At 43.0% G+C, this 20,502-nt stretch overlaps 3 protein-coding genes and 1 long non-coding RNA gene across 7 annotated transcripts; 2 read left to right on the top strand and 2 right to left on the bottom strand.

Annotated features, from left to right (window-relative positions):
• Positions 1–1,034: 1,034 nt before the first annotated feature.
• LOC100841265 (cardiolipin synthase (CMP-forming), mitochondrial) lies at positions 1,035–5,200 on the bottom strand. The gene is made up of 7 exons (XM_003558141.4): positions 4,691–5,200; positions 3,312–3,409; positions 3,166–3,216; positions 2,924–3,037; positions 1,806–1,862; positions 1,644–1,729; positions 1,035–1,570 (listed from the first exon to the last, which is right to left on the bottom strand). Exons 1-7 carry the CDS (start codon positions 5,106–5,108, stop codon positions 1,450–1,452), a joined length of 945 nt encoding a protein of 314 aa, XP_003558189.1. The 5' UTR covers positions 5,109–5,200; the 3' UTR covers positions 1,035–1,449.
• A 1,041-nt stretch (positions 5,201–6,241) lies between these two features.
• On the top strand, positions 6,242–7,639 carry LOC104581803. The gene is made up of 2 exons (XR_729981.3): positions 6,242–6,684; positions 7,201–7,639. It is a non-coding gene; the product is annotated as an uncharacterized LOC104581803 (long non-coding RNA).
• Positions 7,640–8,816: 1,177 nt separating this feature from the next.
• Positions 8,817–16,535, top strand: LOC100840960 (TBC1 domain family member 2A). 4 transcript variants are annotated; one of them, XM_010230459.3, is made up of 18 exons: positions 8,817–9,054; positions 9,752–9,821; positions 9,903–10,943; positions 11,034–11,213; positions 11,309–11,422; positions 11,982–12,040; positions 12,153–12,219; positions 12,461–12,512; positions 12,714–12,806; positions 13,056–13,139; positions 13,234–13,643; positions 13,951–14,012; positions 14,515–14,584; positions 14,814–14,894; positions 15,002–15,103; positions 15,216–15,346; positions 15,654–15,762; positions 15,966–16,535. In XM_010230459.3, exons 1-18 carry the CDS (start codon positions 9,014–9,016, stop codon positions 15,999–16,001), a joined length of 2,802 nt encoding a protein of 933 aa, XP_010228761.1. In that variant the 5' UTR covers positions 8,817–9,013; the 3' UTR covers positions 16,002–16,535. The 4 variants fall into 4 exon arrangements, with proteins under 4 accessions (XP_010228761.1, XP_010228762.1, XP_014752436.1 ...); XM_010230460.3 differs by lacking the exon at positions 8,817–9,054 and adding an exon at positions 9,149–9,563; XM_014896950.2 differs by lacking the exon at positions 8,817–9,054 and having other exon boundaries at positions 9,675–9,821.
• A 298-nt stretch (positions 16,536–16,833) lies between these two features.
• LOC100844145 (serine/threonine-protein kinase PBL27) lies at positions 16,834–20,438 on the bottom strand. The gene is made up of 5 exons (XM_003561696.4): positions 20,077–20,438; positions 18,875–19,035; positions 18,435–18,621; positions 17,943–18,334; positions 16,834–17,438 (listed from the first exon to the last, which is right to left on the bottom strand). Exons 1-5 carry the CDS (start codon positions 20,180–20,182, stop codon positions 17,217–17,219), a joined length of 1,068 nt encoding a protein of 355 aa, XP_003561744.1. The 5' UTR covers positions 20,183–20,438; the 3' UTR covers positions 16,834–17,216.
• Between the last annotated feature and the right edge of the window lie 64 nt (positions 20,439–20,502).

Genomic DNA, 20,502 nt, shown 5'->3' with positions numbered 1-20,502 from the left:
ACTTTTTATTGCATGTATCTAGACATTTTTTAGACATAGATACATTCATATTTGTATAAATTTGAGTCACTTAATATGAAACAGAGGGAGTAGGAGATTTAAGTTGAACGAGTGATCGGATGGCCTTACATGAGTGTGTAAGCTTCTATGCAGCATAACGAAAAAATAATACTCCCTCCGTCACATATTAAGTGATTCAAATTTGTCTAAATATGGACGTATTCATATACTAAAATGTGTCAGATACATGAAATATTACGGCACTTAATGTGGAACGGAGAGGGTAGGACAAATTCAAGAGGAAGTAAATTGAGGCCAAAGTCATAAATTCACATAATTTAACTACACAAATATCTTTTATGTGAAAACTAAGCCACACATTTTTCCAGCTGCTTCTTAATGAACTCTCCTTTGGGTGAGCTGTGACTTTGTCTGTCTTATTGCAGAATATCTCAGTCAAAGTACCTTTGACTGAGATAAGAGATAATTGTGAGGCAAAAATTTATTCCTTCCTAGCCCGATACAGTAAAACATGTTTTCTGTCTACCTTAAACGACGACTTGTACGAGCAGATTATGCGAGAGATATGCTAGAATGCTCTTAGACCTGCTCTTTGTACATGTCTATACATATGTAAATTATTGTACTCACTGCGGTCGGAATTACTTGTCGAGATATTGCATGTATCTAGACGCTTTTTACACATAGATACATCCGTATTTGGACAAATTTGAAACAAGTAATACCGGTCGAAGGGAGTAGTTTTCTTTTTCCGTATAGCATCCAAAAGACGTCACCTGCAAAAACTATGTTTTATGAAGAAACCTAATTTCCAAGACAGAAAAATTGTCCATTTTCAAAATAATTCCCGCAGTATTTCGTCGGTTGCATAAAACACGCACAGTTGGATGGTCAGGAGCAGGTTTGTTTGTTTTTTCACTAAAATTATCGTTTACATTCATTGTATCAGAGCAAGATCGACCCGAGTGCAGTATATGCAAAACTAGAAAAGCGACCCAACTGAGTAGAACACATGGAAAGAATAATTTTGTGCTCCCTGGCATATGATATGGGTAAAAATACAATGGCAGAAACTCCACACGCACAAACGGCCTGAACTTTGTTTGTATACTGTTACAATCGTCTGCGTCATCTCCAGTCTTGCAGCTCATCATTACACACGGTGTCCAACACTGAATCTGTGGTGACCCGAAAATAGATTTCGGAAAAGTAATCACCTTGCGAACATGCTACGTTCTATATATTTTGTTTCTAAAGAGATCCTCGCATGCTCCACAAATTTGGCGGCTACTCCGCCAAGCACAAATGACATAAGTCACCGAGGATCTCAACAAGATCTAGGCCCCATTGATCAACTCAACAATCTTCCAAAAAAATTGCATGACCTTGAATGGAATCCTGTTTCTCCTATTACACTATGTGCTAACACTATTTTAGAAGTATCCGCCATATCTTTCTGATGTACACCACTAGGGACCATATGGCAAGTCCAGCGGATACATAAAGCAATGCGACACCAGGAGTAACTAGAGCACCTTGTACAGGTAGACTGCAAACAGAAAATAAACCGCATCAGCATGCAAATGAAGAATAACAAGGTGGTGACCAAAAAATGCAAGTACCTTGGGTCTCTGCTGGCAAGGAGTAGAGTCAATGCTGTCATTTGCGTCGCTGTCTTCCACTTCCCTAAATTGTTAACTGCCACAGCCTGTTATAGGAAGTACAAATTCAGTGCTTGAACTTCTAATTAAGGTGGTGGAAGGGTAACAGAGAACAGAAAGAACCTCAAGAACTTGGCTGTTCTGAGACGCAGCCCACTCTCTCACAGCTGACATTGTGATCTACAGTAACAGATATGTTAGAAATTAGCACATGTCAAGCATAGGAACTCCCATAACAGATAGCAGCAGATATTCCTGAATTGGCAAATTGATATATATGTTTCTGCCAAACTACAAAAGCAAAGTAAAGCTTCCCTAGAACCACACACGGAATTGGAAGGTTGAAATCAAATGGTATTTTTACCACACTTTTAGGGCAGCTTACATATTAGAAATAACTCCAAGCTTTCCAAAACTCTTTAAGCATAAAGGTTTGTTTACTTTATTCAATACAAGCTCCAGCCCTGTCTCAAACAAGCCCATCATAAACTACTGTATCTAATTGAAGAGGCAAAGTGGAGTGGCTCCATTCCAAACGAACTAAAGTTTCTTGAGGAACGCACATACTCCCTCCGATCCATAAAAAGTGTCGCCCATTTTGTACTAAGTTAGTACAAAATTTGTACTAAGTGGGCGACACTTTTTATGGATCAGAGGAAGCACATAGAATTGGAAGGTTGACAAGCACATCTGGTACTTACTTACCCTACCTTTTAGAGTAACTTAGATATCCTTAGTTTCTCAAAACACTTGAAGCATCAAAAGAGCTTGTTTTTATTCAATGCAGGATCTTAACTGATGAAGAGAGCTACTCAATTTAACTGAGGAAGCAATGTGCAGTGGCTCCATGCTCCATTCAAAATGGTAGTGGTTGGCAAAGAGCACCTTTTTAATTTTATTTCATCCAGACAAGCATGCCTGCACACTTACATCTGTGCTCTAGCTAGACCCTATATTACAAGTTTACAATCACAAAGTTAATCAGTAGTTGCAACCACATGGTTAATGGCCAAGCCAAATTGGAGATAAAAATCAGGTAACTATGCCTAATTCATGAATATTGCATTCCCATAAGAAGCAAGATGTCACCATTGTAACAGAACAAAACATATACTGTATCTTATATCAGCATAAGCCAATATACTTAAAGAATCCACAAACATCATTCTAATGATTTATTATAAACCAAATTTGTCCACTAGTTTTTGGGAAATGATAATGTAGATTGGCCAAGTAATTACCTCTCTCCCAATTATGGCAATGGAAGGAACTGTCATAAGCCATGGCCCATCGCTGAGCAGTGAAGTTTCCAAAGGTTTGGTACACAGCAACACTAGTGTCGCAGCTACCATAAGCTACAGCAGATAATGGCAGTGACAAAGTTAATTCCCAAGAGTAGCTCACATTTTCGAAAATAACAGCCAACAAACACAAGATGGTGAGAAGGACAATTTAAGAAAATCTGGGCAGAAGAGTAAGCAACCTTGTCCGCCACAGGATCAAGAAATGCACCAAAAGGTGTTCCTAGCTGCATCTGTACAGTAAATTGTGTCAGAAAGCAATAAAGGGAGTAAAAAGGCTGGAATAGTAACCCTGTCCAGCATATTATGTATCCAATTCGTGACAAACCTTTCTAGCAATATAGCCATCTAGCCAATCAGTGATTGCAGCAGCAAGGAAGATGCCAGTTGTGGCAGTTGCTGCCCAAGGCCCGTCCATGTAGAAAGCTGGCAGCAATACAGAAACTAAGTTCGTAACCATACAAAAAGGGGATACTTCTATAGTTAAACTAATATTATTAGCACAAACATAAGCACAGATTCAAACAAAAGACAAATGCATATCTGATATCAACCACCGGTGATGATTAATCAGCAGAAATATGAATTTTTTTTTGCCTTTCAAAAAAAAAGAAATATGATTTTGATGAAGAACCAGAGCATGTTGCTCAAAGCCTACTTAGTTAGACAACATCTGAATAGATGAAAAATGCAGGATTGCTCTTGGAGGCAAGGTAATTTGATTAGCTCCAATTGCATGGATGTTAAGCAGTTGATTCTTGTGAGGAAATCACACTACTTGGTCTCAGGTAAACAAACAGGCAAAGTTTATAAATTCCTCTAGATACACATGTATATGAAATTAAATTATGAATCAATCGTAACAAAAAAAAATAGTGGCCACGTTAATGAAGCCATGGGCTGCGAAATAGTCAATTTCAGCTAAAGTAAAGAAACAAAAAAGACTTCTCACGTTTTGATCAGTGCTTTGAGCCTTACACTACTTATCTATACAATGATCTGCTAAAATTGTTGGAATACCATAACTCTCCATGTTTGTACTGGCGATAGGACATGCTTCAAGTTGCAGATTATTTAAGTTTCTGCGTAATGGAGACTATATTTAGCATGACTGGAAATCTGGAATAGGAGGCAAGTTTGACTAGCTTAGGTCAGAACGGGGAAACAAAAGAGAGAATTAAGGGTAGTTGCTCAGGCTCCATGTCAACTACTGAGAATTATGAAATATGTATGCTACACAAGTTGCAGTATATATCAGAAAGAAAGTTTATAAATAGGTTTAAATAAAAAGGCACTGTGTTGATCGTTGCTCTTATAAACCGTGTTTACAGTAGTACAAGTTGCAATGATTAAGGGATAATTTCCTTTCCAGGTTGAACGCTCCTCTTGTGCTGATTTTAATTTCCTTGAGATTTAGTCAGGCTAGATAATGGATACACATCATGAACGAGCTTAGTAATTGGAGATACAAAAACAACACAGCGAACCACTGAAACTAAGACACTCTGCACACTATTTCCTCGATCGCAACAAAACACCTACAATTCCGAAGCGCTTTCGACAGCTATATTTTTCTGCTTATTTGAGTGACATCCCTGGCCATCCTAATATGCTGGACCAGCACGTGAATCTCAAACTCCCATCGATCTTCTCCAGCATGTATTGGACGAGAAACTAAGTTGAAAAGTGAGCTTAGTAGGCGCTTACTGCTAATCAGGAAGGGCACGGCAGCGACGCGGCCAATGGTGAGCACGGTGGGAAGCGTGAGCAGCCTGGGCGGCACCGGCACAGGCTGCGGCGCGCCTTCCTTGGACACCCCGTTCACGGCCGCCACCCGCCTCCTCCTCTCGGCCCCATCAGATCCCATCCCCTCAGCACCACCCGCCGCAGAGCCAGAATGCGGCGAGGAGCAGAGCCCCCTCGCGGCCGGCGGCCACCGGAACAAGCGGCAGGAGGCGGCCGGCGGCGAGCGGCGGCTGGCGACCGGCGCTGGGGGCGAAGGGATCCGGGCCGCGCGGGGGGAGAAGAAGCGCTTCGGGTGGAGGTGGTGCGCGGGCGATGCGGCGGCGGCGGCGGCGGCGGCTTTGAGGAGGAGGGAGGCGTGGGTGGCGATGGACGAGGGCATGGGTCGGGGGGCGGAAGCGGATTGATTTGATTGGTTTGGGTTTGGGGGGAGGAGGGGAGGGGAAAGGTGGGAGAGGCGAGGGAGGCGTACGCGAGACGGACGACGTAGAGCCCGATGATGGCTGGCTAGTAGAGGTCACGGGAGGTGCACGTAGTATGTACGTACGGAGTATCCGTAGGAGGAGTAAGATGCGTGTGCCGACGAGACGGGAAAGCCGGGAGCATGGAGTCGGATTTTGGTTGTTGAGCTGGCTGGATCCTAGCGGGCGGAATGGGCCCCAGTTTGGTGCTTGGATGGGGCCGCCCGGGGGATCTAGATCTGGACTCTGGCGAGATATGTCTCGTGGGCCATACTGTTCAGTCGGACACAAAAGATATTTTTTTATTGTATACCTGATTTCCTTTCTTTTTAGCAGAGTAGAAGCTTTTCTTTTGTGTTGAGAAGGACGTGAAAAAAGATTGAGCCCAATAATTGGAGTGGTTGCCATGTTCACCACGTCACTAAGAATGACCAATAAATAACTTATATACTCAGTACTATAAAATCAAATTCTCAGCTTTTGAAGATATTTGCATTCTTCCCCAACCTCGGCCGACATTGAGAGGTCATGTGGGCGGCGGCGGCCGGCAAACAGAGGTGCTACAGGTACGACCATTTCCGTCCAATTTTTGTCCGACATTTTAGACCACGCCGTTCAAGTCAAGTGCTAAAGGACTGCACACGGTCATGTTAGCTATCCTACAAAGATCGGATGATCAATTGTCGCACGTGAAGCAATTTCGTTAACGGGAAACGATTATGAGGAGGCTGAGTGAGGCGACGAAACGCAATTGATCGAGTGAGACATCGTAGAACGCATACGGTGCACATTTTTCACGGAGGCAGGGCATAGATATTGGAAAGGGAGAATGATGATAAGGGATGAACAAACTTAGACGTGACACGTGTTGTCAAATGCAAATCACTTGCATTTTGCTACTATATATATTTTTTTGCAGGATGCTACTACACATGTTAACATGGCAATATAACTTAACCATAAATTAATGTTCGCTCTATTTCACTTTATTCGCTTTATAGTCTCGAAAAATCTGTCCCAACATACTTGGCCTCTCAGCGAACTGCTTGCGGTTAGGCCTGCAAGAAGAGCCGGGTCGGCCTTCTGACCCGCCGACCCGCCCCTCATTTTGGTACCATTTAACCCGGAATTTTGGCCCACCGAGTTGATGGGTCGAGTCCAGAATACCCATCTGAACCCTGAGGTCCCATAGGTTCGACCCTCGTGCTCTCTCCTGTCTCTCGTTCGCCGCCGGCAACGCTGCCCCCTCGTCTGCCGTCGCGTGCATCGCCTCCACACGAGCGTCCCTCTTCCACCTCCATTCCCCTCGTGCTCGTCTCCGACTAGTCGACCGCTGCCGCAGGCCGTCGAGGGCGGTGCAAGCCGGGCAGCCTCCTGCAGCGGCGCGTGACCCCGGCGGCCACGTCTCCGCAACAGCGTGTGACACTGACACCTCAGCCTCCTGGTAGTGCAACGAGATCCCGCGGTCCCGCCGCCGGCGCCAGGCCTCCCATGACGGTGATTCCTTCCCTTTCCCTACTGGACCTAGCATTTCTATATGTATTAGGCAAAGCAAGAGTTGATGTATACACTATATATCTTTGGCTCTCACGTCTGCTGGACCTTTTTTTTAGTTGAAGCCATCTGCTTGTTTGCCATTGTTTTAGTTGATTTACAAATTAACAAAGGTTCTAGCTAATTTTGTGCAAATCTTTTCAACATCCCAATTTTTAGAAAGCCTTGTTCCTTTGTTAAAACTATTTCTTTTGACTGGGAGTTCAGGAAACATGGTTACGGTTATGCATGGGAACTCATATCTCTGTGGACAATAGTTTGGAAATTTCAATATTTCAAACTTTCAATTTTATTAGTGTTGTTTCAGTAGGTTCCGTAGTTCCAGCAGTGATTCCATTAGGTGCTAACATGCATGGTGGTTCTATACCTTTGGTGATCTTTTCTTCTCAAATATTCTGAATTGTGCAGCCTTTCCATGTTCGCAAGCTGCTTTGCGTAACAGCCTTCTTAATTGTGCAGGAGAGACTAGATGTGAAGATTTTCTTAGATTGTGCAAAGAAACAAGAAGCTAGGACTTGTGTAATGTGATGTTGAATGCAGCTTGTAATACAGAGAAACATGGCTGTTAAATTTCTGAATGATGAATGTTGCAATCTAAATGCAGAGAAACATATGTAGACAGTTGATTTCCTGGTTTATGCTTGGGCCCTGTAATAGGAGAGTAATCTGCGGGTAGTCAGGTTGGAGGCCTGGTCTATGTTAATTTCTGTCCTTACTTTTGCTTGAGGAAAACCTGGGCCTTGTTTATGTTTCGAACATTTGTAGACAGTTGATTTCATTAAGCAAGCTCCTTGTTCTAAAAAAAATGCAGAGGATATGAATGCCTGCTGTATCGTCCTACAAATCTCAGCTTGTAATATGAATGTTGAATATTGTTTACCTACCTCTTATTTTTCTAGCATGTAATTTAAATGTTGAATTTAGTGTGCATGTCTCTTGTTTTCAGCTCACCCTGTGTTCGGTTCTTGGGACACACTAATAAGATGCTGAATGCTGTGAGTTCTGTAGGTGACTAGTTCACGGTCCGTTTAGTTCATGGAGCTGAAATCAGCAGATGGAATAAGAGTATGATTCAAACTTCAAATAAACCGGAACCTCCTTCCAATTCAAAGTGCTGTGTTTGTTTTGCGAGGAACTATTACTTGGAAATGGAATTTAACCCAGTTCCAATTCTAGTTCCAGTTTGGATGTCAAAAATCATAAGTAAAAGTCAGAAATGGACAGGCATACTCGACCAAGGACACAGGAGAGGGAGAAGCAGCCGGACAACGAACAACAATCGTAGGTACAAGTGCCGGTGGGAGCAGAAGGAGAGCAGCAGCAGAATTATTCCTGTAGCTTGTGATCACAGTGTTTCGGCCGGCCGGACAGCAGGGTCAGTTAGGTTCACCATCAGCCCTGTTGCTTGAGGTGCGGGTCGACCCTTGGCCCTCGAATTTGCAGCAGGGTCGAGAGGGTCAGCTTCAGGGTCAACCCGCCCTGACCCATTTGTAGCCTGACTTGCGGTCGCGGATGAAAGAAAAAGGCCGCATCGCGTGCCCAGCCCAGCCGTACCTTTGTCAAGCCCAAGGCCGCACTCGATGGGCCGAGGCGCTGCAGGCGGGCCTCGGCCGCAACGGAAAGCTCCGCCTGCAGGGATCCACCGCTCTCCCCGTCCCCGTGTGGTGCTGCAACTTTAAACGAACACACACAAGGGGACCCGACCAACCAGATGTCTGGCGCGCTATGGCCAGGAGCTGCTGAGATGCTACGTCCTCCTCCGTCCAACCTTAAAAGCGACCGATCAATATAATTCAGTCAGTTGGTACAGAGGTTTACTCGCTGGCAAGTGGCAACACCCACCGGATTTGCTTGCTATCTCCGCCGTCCGCCGTAAATTCGCGTACCCAGCCACAGCCAGGAGGATCTCCCGCCGTAGGTTGATTCGATACTCTTTCGTGATTCGCGTTTGCCATTGCGAAGGACCACCAAACATGGTGTCCCGTTCCTTACCAAACCGCCAAAACGACGAGGTCAAACCGCGCACCAGCGACAAGTACCGTATCGTTTAAGAAGCTTCAGCTAAAAAAAGGCCTCTCCCCTTTCATTTCACGGAGATTTCATTCGAAATCATGGTCAAACCCAGCCAGATTTTAATCTCCTAATGGCACCACCACGCTAATCTCGTCTTCCTCCTCCCCAGCGAGGCGCTTTACAAGTCCACAGGTGAAGACGACGGATCGCTGCGCTGCGCCCCGACCGGCCACCGCGGGGCGCGCCAGCCGCCGAGAGCATGGGCGCCACCAGGGCCTTCTTCGACTTCGACCACAAGAGGTGAGTAGCTAGCTGCAGCCTGCAGCAAAGCAAAGCAATACCAACAACAACAGAGAGCCATACACCAGGAGCCCAAGCCGAGGGCGGGCGCTCGTGCGACATCGTCGTGCCGCGCGCCACGTGCTCCGAGCTCTCGCCTCGACGCGGAAATGAGTTTTTTTTCCCCATTCCATTTCCCCCAATCTGCGCTGAATCCATCTTCTTCTATTCCTCTCCGTCTGAGCCTCGTGGGGGCGTGGAGGGGGTCGCGATCGACGGGCGCGCGCAGCTCTCCGCCGATCTTACCGCGATCCGTTGCAATTCGTGATTCTTCGCCCAACCCCCACGCCCACGCCCACGCCCACGCCCCGCCCTCAATTTTTTCTTGCATTTTCCTTCCCATGTGCGTGGATCTCGGGGTGCGGGCGGCCTAGGGTTTATGGCTTTGGTCAATCCATGGCGTGCGCTGCCGAGGTCGCCCTGTCGCTTCTTCTTTAATGCGCGCTGATCCCCATGGAACCCGAGTCCCGGTAAAAACCCATAAATGGCGCCTCATTTCCTTTCCTCTGCCTCCTCCCCCCTCATTAGTTTTCTCGTCTGTTATTGTTATCGTCGTCGTTTGTAGATTGGATTTGGGTCAGGATTCGTGTGAGATAATGCGGTGGTTGGAGTTGTTGCCTCTGGGCGTTGTGTCTGATGGTGGTGAGGTTTGGCGCAGGGACACTTATGGATTCGCAGTGCGGCCACAGCATCTGCAGCGTTTCCGTGAGTATGCCAAGATATACAAGGTAATTTACCAGAGTCAAAATGTTCCATATATTTTTCTGCCTGTGGAAAAGTTCTGATCTTTTGCTTGGATTGATTGCTAGGAGGAGGAGGATGAGAGAGCGCATAGATGGAAGGACTTCTTGGACAGGTTGGCTGAGTCTGTGGATGTGCCCAGCACAGCCAGCATTTTGCCGTCGACAGATGCTGCTGCTGCCGGAGATGGTGAAGGAGGTGCTGAAAGCGCAGAAAAGGGTGATGAAGAAGAAGAGCATGAAACCGATGGTGCAGAGAAGAGCAATAAATCAGAATGTTTGAAGGAAGTTGACGTCAATGAAGAATTCAGAGATCCAAATGGCGTGCCAGAAGATTCGAAAGATGTGTCTGGTAACTCGGGAAAACTGGAAGATGATAGCAGTAACAGAGGGGCACATTGCAATGAAGAAGAAGAGGATGAGGCTGCAGAAAGGAATGCCAAATTGGAAGATGTGGAGGAAGTTGATGGCAACAATGAATTCAGAGAAGCAAATGGCAGTCCAGAAGATTTTAAAGATATGTCTGGCAGCTCGGAAAAACTGAAAGAGGATAGTACTGCCAACTCTGTAGAATTTAACAAAGCCTCTGAAGAGTTGAAGGAAATGAGTGAGGGCTTGGAACAAATAAAAGATGTAAATGGGGGCTCAGAAGAATTTAAAGATCAAAACGGACGATCAAAAATATTGAGAGAAGTGAACAACGACAACTTGGAAAAGTTTGAAGAGACCCCGTTTGGTAAGGGGTTGTTGGATGAATTGGAGCCCATGAAAGTCGAGTCCTGGAAGCGGATGAGGGCATCACTCAGCGTCATTGAAAAAATGATGAGCTCTCGGGTGGTGAAAAGAAATGATACTGCAGAAACCACATGTGGAAAGGTTGCAACACAGCTTGCTTCAATTGAAGAAGAACGGACAGTAGAAGAAAATCATGAAGGGGTTCCGGCAGAGGAGTCGTATGATGCAAAAAAGTTGGATCAATCACAGGACAGGGCATCTAGTGATTCGACGAATGTTACCTTTGAGGGAGTCGATGAAGGGTCTTATTTTCCTTGGAGGGAGGAACTTGAGAGCTTGGTTCGTGGAGGCGTGCCAATAGCTCTTAGAGGAGAGGTGCAACTGCTACCAGAACTACATCTTGCTTTTGTATCTCTGCCGTATATGAGATATACCTACATTTACATATGGTTTGTTTTCTTGTAGATGTGGCAAGCATTTGTGGGTGTTGGTGCTCGCAAAATTACTGGGTACTACAAGAAATTGCTTGATGAGAGGACCGAGGTATTGGATGAAAAGGACCTCGAGGACCAACTGGCAAATGGACAGAAAAGTTCACCGAAAAAGCTTCCCAAGCCTGAGAAGTGGAAGGGACAGATAGAGAAGGTTGTTCTTTGAAATAGTTTGAACTGAGAGGAAGTATGCATTGGTTAATAAGTTCTAGTGTTTCTATACACTTGATTTGTCTGTTATCATTACAGGATTTGCCTCGAACATTTCCGGGACACCCTGCATTAGATGAGGATGGGAGAAATGCTTTGAGGCGGTTATTAACAGCATACGCAAGGCATAATCCATCTGTTGGATACTGCCAGGTAAGTCAATGGCCATTGATCTCCGCAAAAAAAAAGAGCCATTGAAGATTTTTTGGATTTTGATCTGCCTCTTTGTTAGCTACTACTGTAAACATTTGGTGATTCATGTTATCTGATTCATCATGAACTATGAAAGTTCAGCACTTTCCAAACGTAGTACTAATTAAGCATTTCTTGCATGCTTGTAACTTATGGTCTTTCAAAAATAAAAATAAAAATAAAAGAAGAGAAAGGATGATTTTAATATACTCCGTATCATGTAATGTCAAACTAGACATTTTTCCATTTTATCTTCTTATTCGTACCGGAACTTTGGAAGTAGTATATATGGTTTAGATGAATCAAGCCTAGCACAAATTTGAACTATACTGTTTTATCATTATCTAGTGGTATGAGGTCAGGAAAATGGTCAGATATCCAGTTCATTACTGAGGCTACATTTATCTTGTTTTCCACATGCCTCGCACCATTAATCTGGTTTAGAAACATCTGTACTTCATATTTTCCAGCCACTATATCAATAGTGCCTTTTCTCTTATATATTAAAATTTTCTTGCAGGCCATGAACTTTTTTGCCGGACTATTTTTATTGTTCATGCCTGAAGAAAATGCATTCTGGTATTACCGCATTATGTGTCTTGTTCTTGAAAACCATACCTAATTAAGCATTATTTTTATTGTGCAAGATCCTAAGCTATCTCCGATTCTTCATTCTTTTTATTTATTTCAGGGCTCTGGTGGGGATCATTGATGAGTACTTTGATGGTTACTACACTGAGGAAATGATTGAATCACAGGTACTCTTGAATGTTTGGTGAGTAGACTAGGTCTACAGTTTTTTTTCGTTTGGCTCTCTTTGTTGTCTTCTGTTTTTCGCGTTTTCGTATTTCTTAAGATTCGCGTCATCTTGGTGCTTTCATTTATTCAAAATGACACACACTTAGGGTCATGTTCGAGAAAAAAAAGACAGTTTGGTGAGTTTGTCATACATATTCTGCATCCCTGCGAACATATAAATAATTGCAGCTCCATTCACAGGTTGACCAGCTTGTTCTTGAGGAGGTTGTACGAGAAAGATTCCCCAAATTGGGTATGTCTTCCAATGATATTACTGAGGACCTGCGTATTTTTACATCCACAGTATTATACTACAAACTTGGCTCGTGCACTCATGATCAATTCAAATCTGGAGCTGACTTAGCTAAAATTTGTATGAAGGCACAACAATTTATTTCGTTGAGAGGTTTGATGGCTATCATTTTGCACTCATGTTGGTTGCAACTCTTTTCAGCCAAACATACGGATTTCTTGGGAGTTCAGGTGACATGGGTGACTGGACCATGGTTTCTTTCAATTTTCATCAACATGCTTCCATGGGAAAGTGGTCAGGTTTTACACAATATCTCGGTGCTTTCATTAAGATATAACAATGTAAAAATATTTTCATTAGTTCGCTGCTGTGATACCTGATTATTTGCGGAGTCCCTTAAATGGACTTAACATTTTAATCGAAATTGTTAGGATATTGAAAAACCTACACTAGGTTTTTATGTGTTCCATATTTCCTTTTATTTTTGTATGTTCCGATGAAATAATGGTTTACTTATGTCTGAATGGAACTTTTCTCCTTTAGTTCTTCGTGTTTGGGATGTGATCCTTTTTGAAGGGAATCGTACAATGCTGTTCCGGACAACGCTTGCATTGCTAGACTTATATGGTAGTTTCTCCATATTTTTGTGGATTTAAAATATGTTTATTCATTTTAACCAAACTGTGTAACCAACACTATTATCTTTCATGTTAATTTTTAGGGCCTGCCCTGGTGACCACAAAGGATGCTGGAGACGCAATTACATTACTGCAGTCTCTTGCTGGCTCTACCTTTGACAGCAGCCAGCTTGTATTGACAGCTTGTATGGGTTTTCAGTCAGTCAAAGAAATGGGATTGCGGGAGCTAAGAAAAAAGCACAGGCCCGAAATTATAGCTGCTATGGAGGAAAGATCAAAAGACCGTAAATCATGGAAAGATAAGAAGGGGTTGGCAACTAAACTATACAGCTTTAAACATGACCCCTCATCTCTGTGCCCACAAGTTGACTCCAAGGAAGGAGCAGACGGTTTGCAACTGAATGGGGATTCTGGCTCAACAAATCTGGAAAACTTCCTTAGTAGTTCAGCGTTAGAGAGTGAGTTGGATGAGGGCCTTGATCTTCAAGATCAGGTCAGAAATCCTCTTTGACTTAATTCTCTTTTCTTCCTGGATGAAATCATCATTTCTTTATAAGAAGTGGAAAAGGATTGTGTTTATTTTATATGCATTCATACTTATTGCTCATTCTGATGGTTGAAATTTGGTGATTCATCAATATTCTTTGTGATGATCCTGTTGTAGAACTTCATGGTTCTTTTTCCATGTAATTTTATTTTTATGTTACTGTGGATCTGATTTCTTTTATGAATCTGGAATTATGGATACACTTTTGTTATGTTAACATAATGAATTCTATATACATGCAATGTTCACACAGGTCACATGGCTAAAGGGTGAGCTGTGCAAACTGCTTGAGGAGAAAAGATCAGCTGAACTCAGGTTCGTGTGAATTTTGTTATGTTTCTATTTCTCCTCTTAAGACAAGCAATCTATGCCCACTTTAGGGCAGCATTTACTGCCCAGTGTTGGATCTCAGTACCATCTCCATGCCGACCTGTGTTCGACCCCTGTGGGTCGGATTAAATCTTGTTGATTTATTTCTCGAAGTGAATAAACAAGTGTATCGAGTTGTCAACTTCTTAATAATGTTCCTATTAATAATGTAACATGGAAAAGGAATGATTGATAGGGGCATTGTATTCTCCTTCACGTCTTCATGATTCCTCACAAGCTACTTACCTTTTGTGACCGAAGTTCTTGATTCCTGTCCATGGTTTCGTTACAAAGTCTCAAGTTAAAAGTTGCATCTTGAATTGGTATAAATCCTGACATTCGCGTATATTTTCATCTAGGTTATCATAATTTGGACCATATGACCTTCATTTTGTATCGTTTTACTTATTTGTCCTATCAATACATAAATCTTGTTTTATATCCACAGAAGCGAGGAGTTGGAGACTGCTTTAATGGAAATGGTCACGCAGGATAATAGGCGTATGTTGAGTGCTAAGGTACTGATGTTATATAGATCACTTCTTCCCCACTAAGACAACACATTTTATGACAATGCAAGCTCTTTGTACTTTTCCGGGTTGAAAATTAGCTCCTTGAATTTTATGTCTCAGACATCGTTCTAAAAGTAACAATATATTATCCTAGTAATTGTGTAATTTTAGTTCTTTAATCCCCTATTTCTGCTTGCTTAAGTTTTGGTGTGTCCATTCTTGTCTTGATTCACAGGTCGAGAAATTGGAGGCAGAGGTATCTGAACTGCAAAAGATTTTTGCAGATAAGCAAGAACAGGAGCAAGCAATGCTTCAGGTGCTGTCTTAGTGCCTAGGTTTTATGTTCTATTACCCTCAATTCTGAAGTCCTTTGTGCTGTCTTCTCAGTTCAAAAATCACGCACCTTCTTACCTGCCCATGCAGATTTTATTAAGAATGGAGCAGGAGCAGAAAGTGGCAGAAGATGCCCGCGTAGCTGCTGAGCGAGATGCTGCTGAACAAAAATATGCTGCCCACTTGCTCCAGGTTTGGAGCCACTTTTTCAAGCTGTTTGCCAGAAGCGCTACTTATTTCAGTTGTACAACCTATAATGTTGGAGAAGAGCAGATGCATAAACTTTCATACCTTGAATATGCAGGAGAAGTATGAAGCAGCAACAGCAGCACTTTCTCAAATGGAGAAGAGAGCTGTGATGGCAGAAACTATGTTGGAAGCTACAAAGCAGTACCAGGCTGGGCAGGTTAAAGCCAACCAAACATTTGCTCCAAAGTATGTTTCGATTACCACATTGAACTTCCGCCCTCCTAATATTGTCTAGTATATTCGCCCCAAAAGAAACTTGTAATTTTTACGCTGGGCAACGAACACAGCCAATTTGCTTTTCAATGCATCATATCTTAATGTCTACTGGCTAGTGCTTTAGTTGGTTTCTTTGTTTTCTCACTGTTGCATTCTCTATCATTAGATATTGCTGTTAGTACCAATCATATATTACTGATATTTCCCACTGGTTTTCATGCCACTCTGCAAGACTATGTTCACATGTCAACATTTCATTTATTGGATACCTCTGCAGATCACCACATGCAGACCTTGGGAAGACGAACCAAGATCCCAATCAAGATACACCCAACAGAAAATTGGGTTTGCTTTCTAGAGGGCTTGGATGGCTAGAGAAGAGCAAGGTATCTTACAAAATGTTTCATGTTCTAGGATACAGAAGGACCAACCTCTTTATGTGATATTTGAAAAAGGAAAAGAAAAATTACAAGAATATATTTGTCTATTATATTACTATATTGAAATCATGATTGAGCGCAGTGGTTCCATAAATATGATAGAAAGTTGAGGTGCTGTTCATTCATTAATTCTGAATTGCTTTTATCAGGGAAAATCAAATTCCAATGAAACAGCTGAAGGGTAAAATCCTGAGGAATCAGGTAGAAAATTGTCGGTTCCTACAAGGATCTTGATGGCCACAAAGGATTCAATTGCCTGATCCCAGGAGTAATCTTTTAAAAAGGCCATCCTTTTTTCCATGGGAAGATCAACCGGCGTTTCTCTTGAAGTTTTGGTGAAGTTGTACTTTGTATCATATTGAGTTCAGTTGTCTGATGAAATTACCATAGTAGGTCCAGATCGATGCAAGGCATGCATGTAATTTTTCTTCTCCGATTAGTTTTCATTAAGATTGTCAATATTTAGTGTTCGGGCTAGGAGAAAGAAAATACAGTACCCCAATACGCACGAAAAACTCTGTTTTTAGGTTAGTTTTTGACAGTGTCATAGAGTTATACTGGGGAAGAGCACAATTTATCTCTCTTCTGGAAGAGTTGTGCAAAGCACTGTAAAGGAAATGATCTTTCAGTGTCTTGTTTGTTCTTTTGATACCAATGACCTGCAAGTCTGCAACATGTTCATTCATAATTTAGTCGAATATGCCATTTTCTCCCCTGAATCTGTATGCACGTTTACATTTGTAATTTGTCACAGCTCTATCATCCAGTCACAATATGTGCAGCTGCCTGACATAAGATGAAGTCAGGACTAGTTGGATAATCGCCCTGACTGCCTAAAAATGCCAGATATAACGGAAGTAAACATTGCATATGGGAAAATGCTTGGGAAATATCACCCTCTAGGGGCCCGTTCGGTTCAACGGGGAACGACAAAATTTTAGTTCATTCCCTCCCCAATCCACACTCCGATACCTGCAGGAATTGCTGCAAATGAACGGGGCCTAGAGGTTTTAGGACTAGGACAGAAAGAGATTGATACAAAATTGGTTAATTACAACCTAAGCAAAACAATAAGAAAAACTAGGTGCAGACTGAAGAAAGCATGCACATAGCGTCATGGAAGAATCTTTAAACTCTGAAGGTCATGTCTCGAAGAGTCAAAGACCACAAAACTAAGCCTCGGGCATTCAGCCATGGAAACAAGTTTATCTGTAATCTACAAACAAATTTTTCCCCTGCAGCAACTTAAGCAATCCAATGGGGAGGGAGTACAGCCTGTTCGTGATCCCGGTAACCATCATAGCAAAAAGCAGGGCCTGCCAAACACACTATTTTCGTTTGCACTGGACTTCCTGTGATTTAGCTGCTATCTTCTGCCAAGTTGGTGATCTGAGAGCTGCTTACTTTAGGTGGATTGACCGCGGCACACTTTTGGACCGCGATTGTGAGATTTGAGCTAGAGCTTCAGCTACTTCTGTAATCTGTGGTCTCTGGCTGGCTGTTCTATTGACACACAATTGGGCTACAGTAAGGGCCCGGAACAATGATTTCATGCTGTATTGATCGCCGAGCGCTGGGTCTGCCAATTTTTGGAAATCCTTTCTGTTGATCAGAGGGGTGGCCTGAGATTATACAATAACAAAGGTCACGGCAGTTAGAGCAAAAAGAGAAACTTGAACAGTGAGAACCTAGGTGAAACTTTAATCAGTTGTTCCATTTTAGAGAAGAGTACTTGAGATATGTTTTTTTTCTGTAAAAGGGTACTTGAGATATGTCAATCTTGTTTTGGCATAGGCTGAATATGGGAGTTAAAATAAACTGCCAAAGCTGGAATTCTCAATTCTGATATCAACTTGTAGTGACCACTGATTCCATAGGAGGAATTATGAGAAGTACCAAACTGAATATTGTAGCAGCAACTATGAGACTAAATGCAACAAAAGGAGATACAAGTCTACAGTAATTTTAAACTACTAAATAAAGTAAATAAAATTTAACACCATTCTGTCACCAAAGTTGGAAGCAAATAGAAATCCATACTCACCAAAGAGATGCCAGGTAGCATAATTTGCTCCTTGACAAGAAACTAAGGAGAAGATTTTTTTAAAGCAGAAACCATTGCTTACCCATTCAACAAGATTACGCTCAGCTCTACTTCGACAGTAATCTATAGCCTTCCTTCCTGTGATAACCTCCAGCATAACAACACCAAAGCTATAAATATCTGACTTGACAGTCAGTTGGCCACTCGCAAGATACTCTGGCGCACAATATCCAGGTGTACCCATTACTCTAGTTGAAACATGAGTATCATCACCTGTTGGACCTAGCTTTGCCAAGCCAAAGTCCGACAGCTTTGGATGATATCCCTCTCCGAGCAAAATGTTTTCGCATTTTACATCACGGTTTATGACGGGAGGGTCAGCCTTAACATGCAAATGCTGCAGGCCTTGAGCTGCCCCAGCAAGTATCTTCATCCTTGTATTCCAGTCAAGAGGCTTCTGATCAGGGGAAAGATCTGGATAAACCAAAACATAATTCTTGTTACACAAGCTTCTAATATTTAGCAACAACGTAATGAAGTAGGGAACTATATATGGTAGGTTTTAGTACAATACCATGGAGATGACTTCCGAGTGAACCCAAAGGCATGTATTCATAAACTAAAAGCCTCTGATCACCATCAATGCAGTAACCAACAAGCTTCACAAGATTTGGGTGATCCAGCCTGCTCAATATCAGAACTTCCATGCAGAACTCCCTGTTGCCTTGCTTTCCTTTAGGATTCAGAATCTTTATAGCCACCTGTCCAGGCCACAGTTTGAGAATTAGAATACATACAAGTGAATCAAACACTGCACCATCTTCTCATAAGCATCATTTTCGTAGCAAATTAGCTAGCAATCCATTCTTGAACTGACCACATCAATTCGACTCAAGATCTCTGTAGTTCGTGAGAGTAATACATTAGCAACAACATATCATCTGGGTATAATACATAGTAGAACATAACTGCACGTTTGCAACTATTGAACTTCCCAGAAGCACATGAACCCACCTGGTTGGTGCCATTTACCACACCTTTATAAACCCTTCCGAACCCGCCCTCGCCTAGGAAATGATCCGGTCTGAAGCCCTCTGTGGCCACATTCAGCTCCTCGTAGGTGAGCAATGGGCAATGGGGTCCCTTACTGACCTCTAATATTGCCATCTCTGACTCTGTAGAAATAATAACAAAACCAGTGTAGTTGTCAGCTATCACATGAAAATTCCTGAACAATTCCATTTTCCAGAATGACAGTATTTTCGGCAGAAAATTGTTTAACAAAGAAGAAGCCGAATTATTCCAAGTATGAAATAAAAAGGTTCCTTTTAGAAAGAAAATAACAATACTACGAAATAAAACAATTTAATTTCTAATATGCATATTGAAGCAACCATGTAATCTTAAGTTCTTTTTATGAAAATGTAAGAAAAGAAAAACTTGCATATTTCATACTGGACCTCATGTAGATGCATGAGGGTGGGGCACAGATGGACCCTAATTATTTATAAACAATTAAATACACCTACTAATCAATAAATAGATAGACATGTATATCTAGCACTCCCTCCTTCCGGGTTTATAAGATGCCCACACATATCCCTCCTTACTCTATCGGCAAGAAATGAACTTAAAGAAAATCCCAATCCCAATAGTGCAAGGAATCAAACGATTGCATGCAAAATATTCTAAATTACGAGAAATCATGGTGGCATTCCGACCCGTGGGAATTGAACAAGAAGGCACGCACGCCCATGTACGTCAGAGTATAAAAAATATTTGACTAATGATTGTTCAAATTTTGGCATAAAATTCGGTACTGGCCTCGTAGATTTGGAAGAAAGGGAGTACCATTCTCAACATATTTCATGAAGAGCACGGCCAGATATTAATTAAGAAACACCAAGAACCCCACCATCATCTCCACAAAAAGAAGAACCCCACCATCCAAGAACCACGGGATCGATCGCTCGTGCAAGAACCAAGAAACCCTCCCCAAGGACCCACCAACAAGTCACAAACCAACCGAATTCGATCAACCGTACAATACCAAGAAACTACCTCGAGCGGCGGGACCAAGCTAGCAAACCACCGCCGCGGCGGCAGAGGCGGAAGCAAAGTAACGGCCAAGAAAGAGAAGCATTGCCGCACCGGCTTCAGCGGGAGCTGGGGCGAGAAGAAATAAAGAACGGAAAGGAGAAGCTTTGCACATATACCGCCTGAGGATGAGGGCAAAGCGGCGGGCGCGATCTGAGACGTCTTCTCCGCGGGCTCCTTGCTCTCGCCCATAGCGCCCTTCTCCGACGAGAAGCAGCACCCCATGGCCGGCAGGCTGCGGTGGGCTGGGCTGGGCGGTGGCGCCTGCGCTCGTGACGGAGGTGGAGGAGGAGGAGGAGGAGGAGTGGAAAGGCGAGCTTTGCAAGTTGGAACAAAGCGACAACGCAAGAAGGTTGTGTGTTGTGGGGAAGATTTGTTTAGAGGAAGGAACTGAAGGCGGTCGTCAGGTGCTCCCTGTGTTGTGACTTGTCTATATACCCCGCCCTCACCCCTCGCATCGCGTGACCGTTTGCTTGCAAGACAAACGCTAGGGAATACGGATAACCTGAAGTACGCTTTCAAAGTTAATTTGCGTATTCTATATT

This window comes from Brachypodium distachyon, chromosome 1 (assembly GCF_000005505.3).
Source record: "Brachypodium distachyon strain Bd21 chromosome 1, Brachypodium_distachyon_v3.0, whole genome shotgun sequence".
Lineage (NCBI taxonomy): Eukaryota > Viridiplantae > Streptophyta > Magnoliopsida > Poales > Poaceae > Brachypodium > Brachypodium distachyon.
The sequence above is the reverse complement of the archived record's forward strand: the minus strand, read 5'-3'. Positions and strand labels throughout refer to the sequence as shown.